This window comes from Salmo salar, chromosome ssa01 (genome assembly GCF_905237065.1).
Source record: "Salmo salar chromosome ssa01, Ssal_v3.1, whole genome shotgun sequence".
NCBI classification, from domain to species: Eukaryota; Metazoa; Chordata; class Actinopteri; order Salmoniformes; family Salmonidae; genus Salmo; species Salmo salar.
Window position 1 is genome coordinate 42,599,148 of NC_059442.1, and position 14,310 is coordinate 42,613,457.

A 14,310-nucleotide genomic window follows, 5' to 3' on the forward strand; every position below is an offset into this window, starting at 1 on the left:
CCTTCTAGGCAGCGTGTTTGTCACAACCTGGCTCGTGGGAAGTGACAAAGAGCTCTTATAGGACCAACTCTGCATAAATCTTTTACAATATATGCTTAATAAATGCATCGTATAGTGTGTGTGTGTGTGTGTGTGTGTGTGTGTGTGTGTGTGTGTGTGTGTGTGTGTGTGTGTGTGTGTGTGTGTGTGTGTGTGTGGCAGACTTACAATGATGGCAAAAAACAACATTTGAGAGTGTGCTGACCCTGGTGCTAGAGGTGGTATGCAGCTGGAGGTTGAATGTTTGAAGTGGTACAGGACTATAAAAAGTTTGGGAATCACTAATCGAGATGAAACAGTGATAAGGTTTGGTGAAAAAGTTACCTTGTGATTTTGTGTGTTGTACTTAGTCAATTGAAAATGTGCTTAAAGTTTTGAAAAAAAGCCTATTTGTCACGAATCCCACCGAAGGCGGCTCCCCGCCTGCTCGGGCGGGGCTCGGCGGTCGTCGTCGCCGGCCTACTAGCTGCCGCTGATCCCTTTTTCCTTTTCTGTTGGTATGTCTTATTGTTTGCACCTGTTCCTTATTTGTGTGTGTTGATTTGTGGTTATTTAAGCCTGTTTAGCCCGCCCAGGTTTGTGCGGGATTATATTATCGTCAGTGTGCTTGTTTGATGTGCTGGCGATCTGCTTGGTTTATTTTCTTTCCGGACTGTGTGCCCGTTGTGTATGGGTTGGTAATTTTCTTCACACGCCTGTTGTGTTGGCGTCGACCGTGTCGTACCAGAAAAAATAAATCTCATTTTTCCTTACCTCTGCTCTCTACGCCTGACTCCTACCACCACTCCTAGCATTTGTGACACTATTTGATTATCTGTTTTCAGTTTTGTTGTAAGAGTTGTGAAATTTTACCACATTCTAGTGAAAATAGTATGACTACCAGGGTCAGGAACTCAAATAAAGGAGACTACCTCAACCATTTAAACTGGAACAACCATTTCAGTGATGCGCGCAATACATCTAAATAACTAATTGGTTTAGTTTAATTTTATATTTGTGTAGCATAACAGTAATCAATTAATCAATGTACAAGCAAAAAAACGATAGTAAGTACAATCCCCCCCCAAAAAATCCAACCTGCATAGCATGCTGATATATGATAATGATGGGTGTGGTTTTGATGGGACTGTTTTACTCTCCACAGTGTAAAACAATAACTCTGGTTACTAACACCAACACTGGGGTTCTTTTACACCACTGTGTGTTAATTTCACTTTAACAGAGTGAATGTAACTCCTGAATCAACACTATAAATATTACACTGAAAAATCTACACTTGCTGTGTATGCACATAAAGGGGAGAATAAAACTCTAACTAGCCAAAAGAAATAGTGCACAAAAAAAAGTTGCTACAATGATTTCCTGACTTGATCTTAGAGGCACACTCAACTCCAAATCACATGAATACATTTTATTTCCCCTGGTATAATTTTCGTATTTTACATCTCTATCTCTTTCTCTCTCTCTCACACACACACACACGCGCGCACACACACACACACACACACACACGCTGTCAAAGCCTCACCCTCTATTATTTTCCACCAAACGCATTTCCTTCACCGTATAAATAGGAAGGCGCGCACATCTGCACTTCACAACGAGGCGTGGTTTAGAACGGACAGGTGGGCTGCTGCTGTAATACTGCCGTGAACATTAGCTCAACTAGGATACTTATTTCACTCCCGGAGACCAACACTTTACCCTGCAAACATGCCCAAGTGCCCAAAATGCACGAAGGAAGTTTACTTCGGTAAGACATCTTTATTGTGTCGATTCAGATTATTATTCATTTGTTTTGCAATTAGTTTACTCAACATACGCGCTTGCGTGTCACGTTTCCCATATGTGTCTTGCGGACAGTTGGATATAGTTTTTAGTTTACTATCTTGTCTGCAGCTTTCAAAAAGCTATTGAGAGATTGTGAGAGCGATGATGAACGCATCACTTGAGCAATTTCCTGTTATGAATTATGCTTGCAAAAAAAATGATTGTGACTGCAAAATATTTTTGCGACAAAGTTTGAATAACTAGTTAATAGCAATTCTAGTAAATGTAGTTGACTAGGCCTAATTGGTTGAGGACTGCAATGGTTTTTTTGCCCAATCCTACTAAAATCCACTACACGTAGTATTTTATGGGAGTCCCTTTCCCTCAGAATAAAAGTAAACTCTAGAGATTTCCCATGGTGATAACATTTTGCTGTCATAGGAGTGGCACTGCAGGTCCTGCCAAGTCAGTGGATCAGCAGACAGCACTTACTGCATTAGGGAGAGAGGGAGAGAAGGGATAAGACCGGGATAAAAAGCTACAACGGGCATTAGGACCCCCTTAATACATCTCTCAGACCTTAAATGGAATATGAGATCATTTAGCTATATATCAGGTTTGAAATTCATGCAAGGTCAGGTTGGCAGTAACTATCTGTTTGCATTGGAGATTTGATGGAGTTCTAGCCTGCTTGATTTATCTCTCTCAACAACTGCGATAGTAAGGGAGTGTAATGATGAGTACTGTGTGGGGTATGATGACCTCTCATACCCATGTGGGAAGGGTACTGGGTTTATCATTGCCAAGGCTGAAGGAGACAAAGTAGTTCCATCAAATAACTATCGCTGGTTCCATCTTTTAGACTAGTATTTTGTTTTCGTACTTCTTTAAGTTGGAAGAGGAAGAAAGAAATGTCCTCTCTTTCATCCGGTGAGTCCCAATAGCCTTGGTTGGCCTCTGTCTGGGGAGGTCCATGGAGGCAGCAGGGCTGATTGGTTCATCTGGGGGAAAGAAGGAAGAAAGAGGACATGACCATTTGATGTATGTCTTGATCCATTTAGCACATTTCCTTCATCTCCAGTAGTTAAACTCTTAGACTTAGTCATCTCCAGTAGTTGAACTCCTAGACTTAGTCATCTCTGGAGACACACAAAGCCATGAGACACAGTGCAAAGCCACAAAGCCTCTCTCGCACTCTTTCTCTCTTTCTCTCTCTCTCTGTCTTCTCTTATCTTCTCTCTATTCTCTCTGTCTTCTCGTATCTTCTCTCTCTCTCTCTCTCTCTCTCTCTCTCTCTCTCTCTCTCTCTCTCTCTACAGTAAGGTTGGCCTGTCAGTCAGATGAATTGACGCTGCTGGCTGGGGAGCCACACTTTCCTTTTCTCCTGCAGATTAACTTCCCCCTCGGCCAAAACAAGCGAACCGATTTGTTTCAATCGTTTGTTGCTGAAAAATCCCCAGTGAAAAAACAGCTCTGTGTCTCTCTCCAGCCATGAATTAAAATGTCTCAGGGCGAAAGGGCATTGAAGCTAAGCTATGTTTTCTTAAACCTCGAGTGAGTGCTATCGGTTTTCTCTTTCATAAATACACCTTTGAAATAGTTGTTTCAGAAAGTTCTCTCTGTCATATCAGTTGTATAGCTGTGCTCAAGGTAGAAGCTACAGTATACGGTCTTGCTTGGGAATGCTTGTGCAGCGACTCTCCATCATCAAGGTGGGACCATTCACGATCTGTTCCACTGTAGCCCTGTTTTACTACCTGACCAGGCCTATTTCCTATTCACTGCCTCTCTCTACCCACCTGATCTCAACTCCCCAGAGCCCCCACCTCTCCTCTACCCCATCCCTCTCTCCCAGCGGTAGCTGGGCTCTCAGATGGAAGCAATCATGCTACTGCTGCCACAGTCAGGGACTGATGGAGGGAAAGTACATCTGCTTCCAGAGAAAGGAGGAGGAGGGAGGGAGAGCGGAAAACAATAAAACTTATCCACCCTCCCTGGAACGAGAGACAGAGGCAAAGGGAGAGAAACAGAGAGACAGAGAAAGACCGAGAGACAAAGATGGAGAGAGAGAGTGAGGAGAGAGTGAAGCATGAAACACATGAGAATATCATTGCCAATAGACTGCCTATAGGTACTTATCACAGTGGGAGGCCATTCCTTCTCTTGCTAGAACAAATGCGGTATCTGCTGCGTGCCGACCCGGTAGCGACGAACCTAACGAAATGCTTGTCAGTGGCCAACGACTTTGAGCCAATCAGAGATCACGAACCCGCACGTGGGTCAGCCAACAGAACATTTTTTTAAAAATAGGGCATTTTCTCCATACATCCAGTCACACTTCATATGCAATGTGGGCTATGGGATGGTAGCTAGCTAAGTGCACAGACGCAATGCACACAATACTAGATGCTTCCTCCAAGCTAGCTTACCACTGTAGCTTGTATTGACATTATAATTAAATTAGCTAGTTTCCATGAAACAGCTGCCTGTGTTAGCTGCCAAGTTAGTGCAGTGTCCTTAGCTAGCTAGCTATGTTGTGCTAGCTAAAAATATGCAAACGTTAGCTAGTTAGCAAAACATGTGGCTATGGACTGGCAGTATGGGATTATGGAGAGTGAATTAATTTGTTTCTTCATCTTCTTGCTAGGCTGTTATCTAGATGTGGCCATCTGGCTAGTATCAAGAAGGGCTTTCTACAAAATAGTAACATTAGCGCAGATAGCTTAGAAACTAGACCATAAGCAATATGCACAGATATGCATTGCCAAACAACGCTACTGCCACCTTCTGGTTTGGAGTATTTTAAATAGGCTGAGTGGCCGACGACTTCCAAGGTCTTTGCTGTGTGAACACAAACTAAATTGACTGCCAACACTCTGTTCAGAAGTTCTAAGTACTGTCGTCAGGCAAACGTTTGGCAATCCTACCGGTGTGTCTGAGCTTTAAGAGCTAAGGAGGGGCACCAACCGTCACAGTGTGCAGAGAATTACCCAGGAACCAAAATCGATGTCATCCTAACTGCATGTTTCCTCAAGACATGGACCACTTCTATTAAGAACTGAGCCAATCCAGTGCCCGTGTTCAATTTAGGGTGGAACAGTGCTTCTCAAAGGACTGCATTGTCTCAGTCAGGACATAACAAATGATTAGACACGCATGGAAAATGTACGACTTGTTTACATCATTAGCACCTCTGAAGCATTTATCCACAGTCTTTATAAATGATAGCCTGGTGTAGGTTTACTGAAGGCGCACCCTGTATTCATTTCAACCATAGAACGTGTGAAAGTAATAATGAAAAATGAGAGGCGATGTACCAGGAAGAGGGAAAACAGAAGTGCTTCACTTCCTGACACGTGTCCCAGCCGGGTGTCATATGAATTCATCTTTTAGAGGATGATAAACAGGGCTGCGAGAACTTTTCCATCCATCATTCTTTGGAGGGTTGGATGTGGTGACTGAAGCGTTGAATGCTTCCGCATCTGGGTGTTTTTCCGTGTGTGTGTGTGTGTGTGTGTGTGTTGGATGGAGTCCATTCATATTATTGCTCCACAGTGATGAGCAAATTGATGCAGACAGCAGATCAACTCATCTGACTCTCTCCCACACACACACCCCAGTCAGTCCCACCCTATGGCAATTACACCAGCATGCACTTTACTCACACACCCACAGACAGACAGACGGACAACAGCTCTCTGATGCCTTAGGAATGACCTGACTAGTCATAGCCAGTGGTCAGAACACAATTGAAGGAATGTTGCTATGTTCATGAAAATAGACCTTATTCATGTGTCGGCCACTGTGTGAATGAGGTCTGTTAACCCAACAGCTTTCCTCTGACACTGTAACTCAAGCTAAGACACAGCAGCACCATTATAGTCTGGTCCAGAGGGACGTCCAGAGGGACGTCGTGAAGACGTGAAGAGGGACGTCCCTTCTCGGTTTCCTGATCCCCATGTCTTGTTATTGGAAGTAAAGTACAGTAATTAGTGTTGGCCCAGAGCATTCCACCCATCCTCTACAGAGCCAGCTGGAATGCTGTAAGACTCCCCGGCTGACTGCACTGGCTGAATGACTGACTGACTGACTGACTGAGACACTAGTTGACTGGGTTAGGTTAGGTTAGGTTAGTTCTCTGTCTTCCTGGTTTCAGTGTTGTGTAATCAGGTCTTATTATTCCGTTTTTTCCCCTCCATAATTGAAAACAAAATGGAGACAGCAGTTGGATCCATACGCACACTAAATCCCTGACCTGACAAATAATACCCAATGATACATAGGCCTACTGTGCATAAACTCAGAAATACACTGAAGTCAAATGCAATTCTACAAATATGTTGAGACCTTTAGAATAACTTACAGTAATTCCAAAAGTGAAGCAAGAGCTCCCATGATGGATCTGCCGTTTATTACTTAAACATTTGCTTTAAATCTTTTCTTGAGTAAGACTTTAGCAGGACCCTCAGGCCCAGTTGTATCCACAGATGGTACTAATAAAGTTATGCCCCGGTGTGTTTTCTTTTTCTCTAGTTTATTTATTACAAAACTTCATGAGAACGGTTTTGTACGTTGTGCACTTCCTGTCCTCATGCTTGGGAGTTGGCCTCTTGTTTGGCATAGAGTGTGTGTACGCCCATGTGCACGTATGTGTGTGTGCTCGTGCACGTATGTGTGTGTGCATACGTGCGTTGTGTTCAGTATCATGAACTGAGCAGCAATTGGCTCCCATCAGACACAGTACATTTTTATTTGGCTCTCTCTCCCGTTGCATCATGGGATAGGTCTCAGCAGACACAGCCCTCCAAGCTTGAACATCTCTTCTCATAAAACTCCTGAAACACATGACTATGGCTTCCCTCCCTGTTTAACGACCATCGTCATGATGGCTGTTTTTTGCAAATCGTTCCTCACAGTTCAGCCCGGATATAAAGACTCTCTTTATCAGGTTTTTATGATGCCAAAAGGAGGGGAAAAAGGGAAGGGAGTGCAAATTCCACAGGGTGTCTCCTCTCTCTCTCTCTCTCTCTCTCTCTCCTCAGAGGCTCAGCCAACCACCGCACCCTCCTAATGTTCTTGTGAGTAACGCGTTATCTGTGTGTGTGGGTAGGGAAATCAACACTGTGCTGGACCTAGGCTAGACCTGTAGCGTTCGACCATGGAGCTCACAGTTCCTCTGGGGTACCATGTACTGTAATGCAGCCCCAGTATGACCCTGCAAGTTACATACAGTATCCATACCCTCTGCAGACCACAATGCCCTTCTCTGTGTGGAACTGTGGCACTCTGTGCGATGTGGGAGGGATGCATGTCATTGTGAGTGGGCCGTGTCCATTAGCTAAACGTGTCTGTTTATCTCTTTGTCTCACAGCGGAGAGGGTGACATCACTGGGGAAGGACTGGCACAGGCCCTGTCTGAAGTGTGAGAAGTGCAGCAAGACGCTGTCAGCCGGATCACACGCAGAGGTCAGACGACACACACACACACACACACAAGCAAGCTCATGCACACACCTCACACATACCTCACATGCCACTCACACTGAATTATTAGCTGACAAATATTTCAATGAAAATAATGATATTGGAATAAAAAATATATATATGTTTGTTCGCTAATCACAGATCATATTTCTCATAGAGTACCATTAAAGAGATTCCCCGGTACCTTTCTATTTTTTTGCCAGTAGTTCTGAAAGTAGCGCTCACGAGCCAAAAGTGGTCTCTGAAAAATGGGTACTATGTCACATATGTGGCAATATCTGCACCACGTCATTGCCCTCTCGCTTGTTCTACTGTGTGTGTATCTTGCTAACTGTCACTCAAATTGCGAGGGGCTGAAGCTCATTGGCTAGAACTCAAATTGCTAGGGGTCTGGCCCACATGGGGGGAAAATGGAGGAAAAACAGTCGCTTTCAAACTAGGAATTTGATTATGCATGTATGAACTACACATTCAGCCTAAAACGGGAGGTTTGAAAAGTATTAGTAGTCATTCCGGAGCATGTCTTTAAGCCCACATTCTGGCCCATAAATCTTTCATAAGAATTCATAAGAATTCTTGACCTATCACACAGATTGTGTAGAAAGTGTGGATACAATCAAATGCTGGTATTTTTAAATCAGCCTGGTACTAATACCCTCTATCTCTTTCTCGATGTAGCACGATGGCAAGCCTTATTGTAACAACCCCTGCTACTCTGCACTATTCGGGCCTAAAGGTGAGTTCTTCTTCATTACTATTGTAATGGCCCTTGGTGCAAGGTGCCTTAACAATCTATCTCAGTAAGGATACCCCAATTGAGAGATATCATAATTATATTAACATAACCCATATTACCTAGGGTGTTTCTATGTTTTGGGCTCAAAGTACATGTAACAAGATAGCAGTTGATAAGTTGAACTCAGTGACATTGGAGCCACACATATGTACGTAGCCTGATAAAGCGCTTACATCCTGTATGGAAAGTCCAGGATCATTGTCCTCCTTACATGAACCTGTGACTGAATGAGCTCATTGTAACCTTTACAATACCCACCTCAGTGAGGTTCAGGCTTCCACAAATAACATTGTGGTCATCGTGCTAAAAATCTTATCAGTTTCTCTCGTTGGATATGAATAACCTACGAACTATCTGCTCAAACACGCTCTTTCACTTTAAAAAGTAGGATAGCTTCTCATCGCATAATGGTCCCCCTCAGTTCTTTCAGCTGTGCATTGACTGAGATATCCTGAATGAGATAAATAGTTGGAATTGTCAGTCGGAATAGGACCAGCGCCAGTCATAGCCAAGGTCATATCGCCTGGTCTTGTTGGTTCCACGTGGTGGCTCTAGAAGGGCTGCTGTGGAATGGGGTCAGAGACCACTGGAGTTTCCATTGTTGTGGTTCCGCTGCTCCCATTTCCTCCTGAAACTTAATCCCAAAATGTTTGGCTGACATACAGTATACAGTCTCCTGACCAAATTCTCTCTCTCACTCTCACTCTCTCACAGGTTTTGGACGCGGAGGAGCTGAAAGCCACACATTCACCAAGTAGAGCCACTCAGGTACAGGCCAGTGTACTCATTCCAAAGATAGACCAACCACATTGATATCACTCCCATTCAAATACATTTACATTTACATTTAAGTCATTTAGCAGACGCTCTTATCCAGAGCGACTTACAAATTGGTGCATTCACCTTATGATATCCAGTGGAACAACCACTTTACAATAGTGCATCTAAATCTTTTAAGGGGGGGGGTTAGAAGGATTACTTTATCCTATCCTAGGTATTCCTTAAAGAGGTGGGGTTTCAGGTGTCTCCGGAAGGTGGTGACTGACTCCGCTGTCCTGGCGTCGTGAGGGAGCTTGTTCCACCATTGGGGTGCCAGAGCAGCGAACAGTTTTGACTGGGCTGAGCGGGAACTGTGCTTCCTCAGAGGTAGGGGGGCCAGCAGGCCAGAGGTGGATGAACGCAGTGCCCTTGTTTGGATGTAGGGCCTGATCAGAGCCTGAAGGTATGGAGGTGCCGTTCCCTTCACAGCTCCGTAGGCAATCACCATGGTCTTGTAGCGGATGCGAGCTTCAACTGGAAGCCAGTGGAGAAAGCGGAGGAGCGGGGTGACGTGAGAGAACTTGGGAAGGTTGAACACCAGACGGGCTGCGGCGTTCTGGATGAGTTGTAGGGGTTTAATGGCACAGGCAGGGAGCCCAGCCAACAGCGAGTTGCAGTAATCCAGACGGGAGATGACAAGTGCCTGGATTAGGACCTGCGCCGCTTCCTGTGTGAGGCAGGGTCGTACTCTGCGAATGTTGTAGAGCATGAACCTACAGGATCGGGTCACCGCCTTGATGTTAGTGGAGAATGACAGGGTGTTGTCCAGGATCACGCCAAGGTTCTTAGCACTCTGGGAGGAGGACACAAGGGAGTTGTCAACCGTGATGGCGAGATCATGGAACGGGCAGTCCTTCCCCGGGAGGAAGAGCAGCTCCGTCTTGCCGAGGTTTAGCTTGAGCTGGTGATCTGTCATCCACACTGATATGTCTGACAGAGATGCGATTCGCCGCCTGGTTATCAGAAGGGGGAAAGGAGAAGATTAATTGTGTGTCGTCTGCATAGCAATGATAGGAGAGACCATGTGAAGATATGACAGAGCCAAGTGACTTGGTGTATAGCGAGAATAGGAGAGGGCCTAGAACAGAGCCCTGGGGGACACCAGTGGTGAGAGCGCATGGTGCGGAGACAGATTCTCGCCACGCCATCTGGTAGGAGCGACCTGTCAGGTAGGACGCAATCCAAGCGTGGGCCGCGCCGGAGATGCCCAACTCGGAGAGGGTGGAGAGGAGGATCTGATGGTTCACAGTATCAAAGGCAGCAGATAGGTCTAGAAGGATGAGAGCAGAGGAGAGAGAGTTAGCTTTAGCAGTGCGGAGAGCCTCCGTGACACAGAGAAGAGCAGTCTCAGTTGAATGCCCAGTCTTGAAACCTGACTGATTAGGATCAAGAAGGTCATTCTGAGAGAGATAGCAGGAGAGCTGGCCAAGGACGGCACGTTCAAGAGTTTTGGAGAGAAAAGAAAGAAGGGATACTGGTCTGTAGTTGTTGACATCGGAGGGATCGAGTGTAGGTTTTTTTCAGAAGGGGTGCAACTCTCGCTCTCTTGAAGACGGAAGGGACGTAGCCAGCGGTCAAGGATGAGTTGATGAGCGAGGTGAGGAAGGGGAGAAGGTCTCCGGTAATGGTCTGGAGAAGAGAGGAGGGGATAGGGTCAAGTGGGCAGGTTGTTGGGCGGCCGGCCGTCACAAGACGCGAGATTTCATCTGGAGAGAGAGGGGAGAAAGAGGTCAAAGCACAGGGTAGGGCAGTGTGAGCAGGACCAGCGGTGTCGTTTGGACGATCGTCAACCTTCTTTTCAAAATGGTTGACGAAGTCATCCGCAGAGAGGGGGGGGAGGATTCAGGAGGGAGGAGAAGGTAGCAAAGAGCTTCCTAGGGTTAGAGGCAGATGCTTGGAATTTAGAGTGGTAGAAAGTGGCTTTAGCAGCAGAGACAGAAGAGGAGAATGTAGAGAGGAGGGAGTGAAAGGGTGCCAGGTCCGCAGGGGAGGCGAGTTTTCCTCCATTTCCGCTCGGCTGCCCGGAGCCCTGTTCTGTGAGCTCGTAGTGAGTCGTCGAGCCACGGAGCAGGAGGGGAGGACCGAGCCGGCCTGGAGGATAGGGGACAGAGAAAATCAAAGGATGCAGAAAGGGAGGAGAGGAGGGTTGAGGAGGCAGAATCAGGAGATAGGTTGGAGAAGGTTTGAGCAGAGGGAAGAGATGATAGGATGGAAGAGGAGAGAGTAGCGGGAGAGAGAGAGCGAAGGTTGGGACGGCGCAATACCATCCGAGTAGGGGCAGAGTGAGAAGTGTTGGATGAGAGCAAGAGGGAAAAGGATACAAGGTAGTGGTCGGAGATTTGGAGGGGAGTTGCAATGAGATTAGTGGAAGAACAGCATCTAGTAAAGATGAGGTCAAGCGTATTGCCTGCCTTGTGAGTAGGGGGGGAAGGTGAGAGGGTGAGGTCAAAAGAGGAGAGGAGTGGAAAGAAGGAGGCAGAGAGGAATGAGTCAAAGGTAGACGTGGGGAGATTAAAGTCACCCAGAACTGTGAGAGGTGAGCCATCCTCAGGAAAGGAACTTATCAAGGCGTCAAGCTCATTGATGAACTCTCCAAGGGAACCTGGTGGGCGATAAATGATAAGGATGTTAAGCTTGAAAGGGCTGGTAACTGTGACAGCATGGAATTCAAATGAGGAGATAGACAGATGGGTCAGGGGAGAAAGAGAGAATGTCCACTTGGGAGAGATGAGGATTCCAGTGCCACCACCCCGCTGGGTCGATGCTCTAGGGGTATGCGAGAACATGTGGGCAGACGAAGAGAGAGCAGTAGCAGTGTTATCTGTGGTAATCCATGTTTCCGTCAGCGCCAGGAAGTCTAGGGACTGGAGGGTAGCATAGGCTGAGATGAACTCAGCCTTGTTGGCTGCAGACCGGCAGTTCCAGAGGCTGCCGGAGACCTGGAACTCCACGTGAGTCGTGCGCGCTGGGACCACCAGGTTAGAGTGGCAGCGGCCACGCGGTGTGAAGCGTTTGTATGGCCTGTGCAGAGAGGAGAGAACAGGGATAGACAGACACATAGTTGACAAGCTACAGAAGTGTTGTTTCTTGTATTATTGTCTCTTGTGTCTTTAGAGAACTGTTTCACTTTGATGTCCTGATTTTCTCTTTCTTTTCTTCTGTTAACTAGATATTCTTTGTTGTTCTTCGTTAGCTAGCTAGCTTCTTCCAAAAGAGTCCCTAGCAACTGCTTAGCAACTGGTAAACAATTCAGCTAGCTAAGATAACTACAATTTTATGAAAAATAGTTATTTTTCAAAAGCCTATCTTCTTTGTTTGTTGCTTGTTTTAGAATAGACCTTAATATAGAAGCAAAACAAATACATGGAGACAATACATTCACCTTCACCACCAACCTTAGCCTTACAAATGCTACAAACATTAGAGATTGTTGTTTTATTTAATAAAAATACAAACATAACATTTTCTCCTTTCTTCGCAGGTTCACCCACCACACCAAGAAGAAGGCAACTCTGCGTTCTACAACGTCCTCCATACCATACTAAACCAAAATAAACAACCAAAGAAGTTCCTTTTCGGGACCACCATTTTGTGTTATTTTCTGTCTTTGTGTTATCTAGAGGAGTCAGCCTTAATACACAGCAGAGATGTTCTCATTTCCCACTAGTGGATCGGAGGGGTATACAATCACCTCTCTGTTCCTTTACTTGTTCTTAAATTCTGATTAAACACTCTTTTTTTCAAAATGTTTTACTCTCCTATTCATTCATTTCTCGTGGCCTTGTACTTTACAAGGGTTGCGTTCCCCTGCCCCGACGTTGCCTGCAGCAACCGACGGTTTGTGTGCCACATCATAGACTGTGTCATCGACTGACAGATTGCTATAACATATGATGTGGTTAGGTGATACGTAAAATACCTATCCAGGCATTGTATGATTTGGCAGACATCAGCAACACCTGGGCAGAGGAACACGCCCAAGGTTTCAGTATACTTTAGTATATAACATTTCTCCTGTCTCAGTTAGAAGCTCACCCATTATTACACTTGATTATGACTACTTGCTACAAGCCAAGAAAACTTGGACATGTCCACTGTGTTCAAGTATGCAAGAGGAAAAAACATCAGGCCAACCATAGATAATAGTCGCCTTATATTGTCAGTGTCCCCATGCCTTAGCAGTTGGCACTAAACACTAACTCAATCAGTAATCAAATTGGACTAGGATCTGGACACAGGATTATGGACGAGAGCAGGAGTAGAAATCTTTCAACATCGCAGTAAATATATGGGCAATCTACTTTGATTCACAGCCTTATGATCAGGATGGAATCTTGAAATTGTCATGCTCTCCGTAGTCTGCTGTGGCTTCGCCACCTCACACATGGACGATTGTTAACATTTAGCTAATGACAGTAAAAGAGAGAAACATAATTAGTTTATGACATGAAGTGTTACAAATAGATAAAAGTCTCTATCTACACCCGTGGGCCAGGCAATTATCGTTGACATTAAGTGATAGGAAACATGGTGACATTATCCTTGTGAAAAGAACACCCCTATCCACTTCCATGATACAAACATTGTGACATTATCCTTCTGAATAAGTCCCTATCCACTTCCATTGGCCAGGCCCATCCACTCATAGAGACATGATTCATAGGACACAGCTCTCTGCTCTTTCTCACACCCACCCTGTCCACTAAAACAGCTGGACCAAAGTACTGAAGGGAGGATAGGGGAGAGAGGCTAGGGAGCGATAGAGGGAGAGAGGGAGGATGAGAGGTCTGGCTGGACCAGAGTCTTCAAGGGAGCGGAAGGGTGGGTCTGGGATTTATCCCAATCTGTCCCATGTCCAGAAGGGAAGGCCAGATACTTCCTCGTGGCCTTTGTGGCCTCCGCTGCCACACCCTGTTCCGAGGAAACACCCTCATCTCCACAGTTACAGCCAGCCGCCCGTCTGCCCTCCATCACCCAGCAGCTGGCTGGCAGCCACCTCACTAACCTCCCTCCCTCCCACCCGCTGTCACAGGACCAACTGACCCACCGCTGTTACCACAGTAACAGACACAAACAAGACCCAACAGACACCCGACAACCGGCCGGCGCGGAACTCTCTCTCTCTGTCTCTGCCTCTCTCTCTCTGTCTCTGCCTCTGCCTCTCTCTGTCTCTCTGTCTCTGCCTCTCTCTGTCTCTGTCTCTGTCTCTGCCTCTCTCTGTCTCTGTCTCTGCCTCTGCCTCTCTCTGTCTCTGTCTCTGCCTCTCTCTGTCTCTGTTCTGCCTCTCTCTGTCTGTCTCTGCCTCTGCCTCTCTCTGTGTCTCTGTCTCTGCCTCTCTCTGTCTCTGCATATCTCTGTCTCTGTCTCTGTCTCTGCCTCTCTCTGTCTCTGCATATCTCTGT

General features: G+C 46.0%; 1 protein-coding gene across 1 annotated transcript; it reads left to right on the plus strand.

Annotated features, from left to right (window-relative positions):
* The first annotated feature begins 1,616 nt into the window (after positions 1–1,616).
* Positions 1,617–12,650, plus strand: crip1 (cysteine-rich protein 1). Its single transcript, NM_001140585.3, is given in 5 exon segments — positions 1,617–1,792; positions 7,181–7,275; positions 7,972–8,029; positions 8,804–8,857; positions 12,390–12,650. Coding segments are annotated over 4 exon segments (237 nt in total). The 5' UTR covers positions 1,617–1,752; the 3' UTR covers positions 8,848–8,857; positions 12,390–12,650.
* The last annotated feature ends 1,660 nt before the right edge of the window (positions 12,651–14,310 follow it).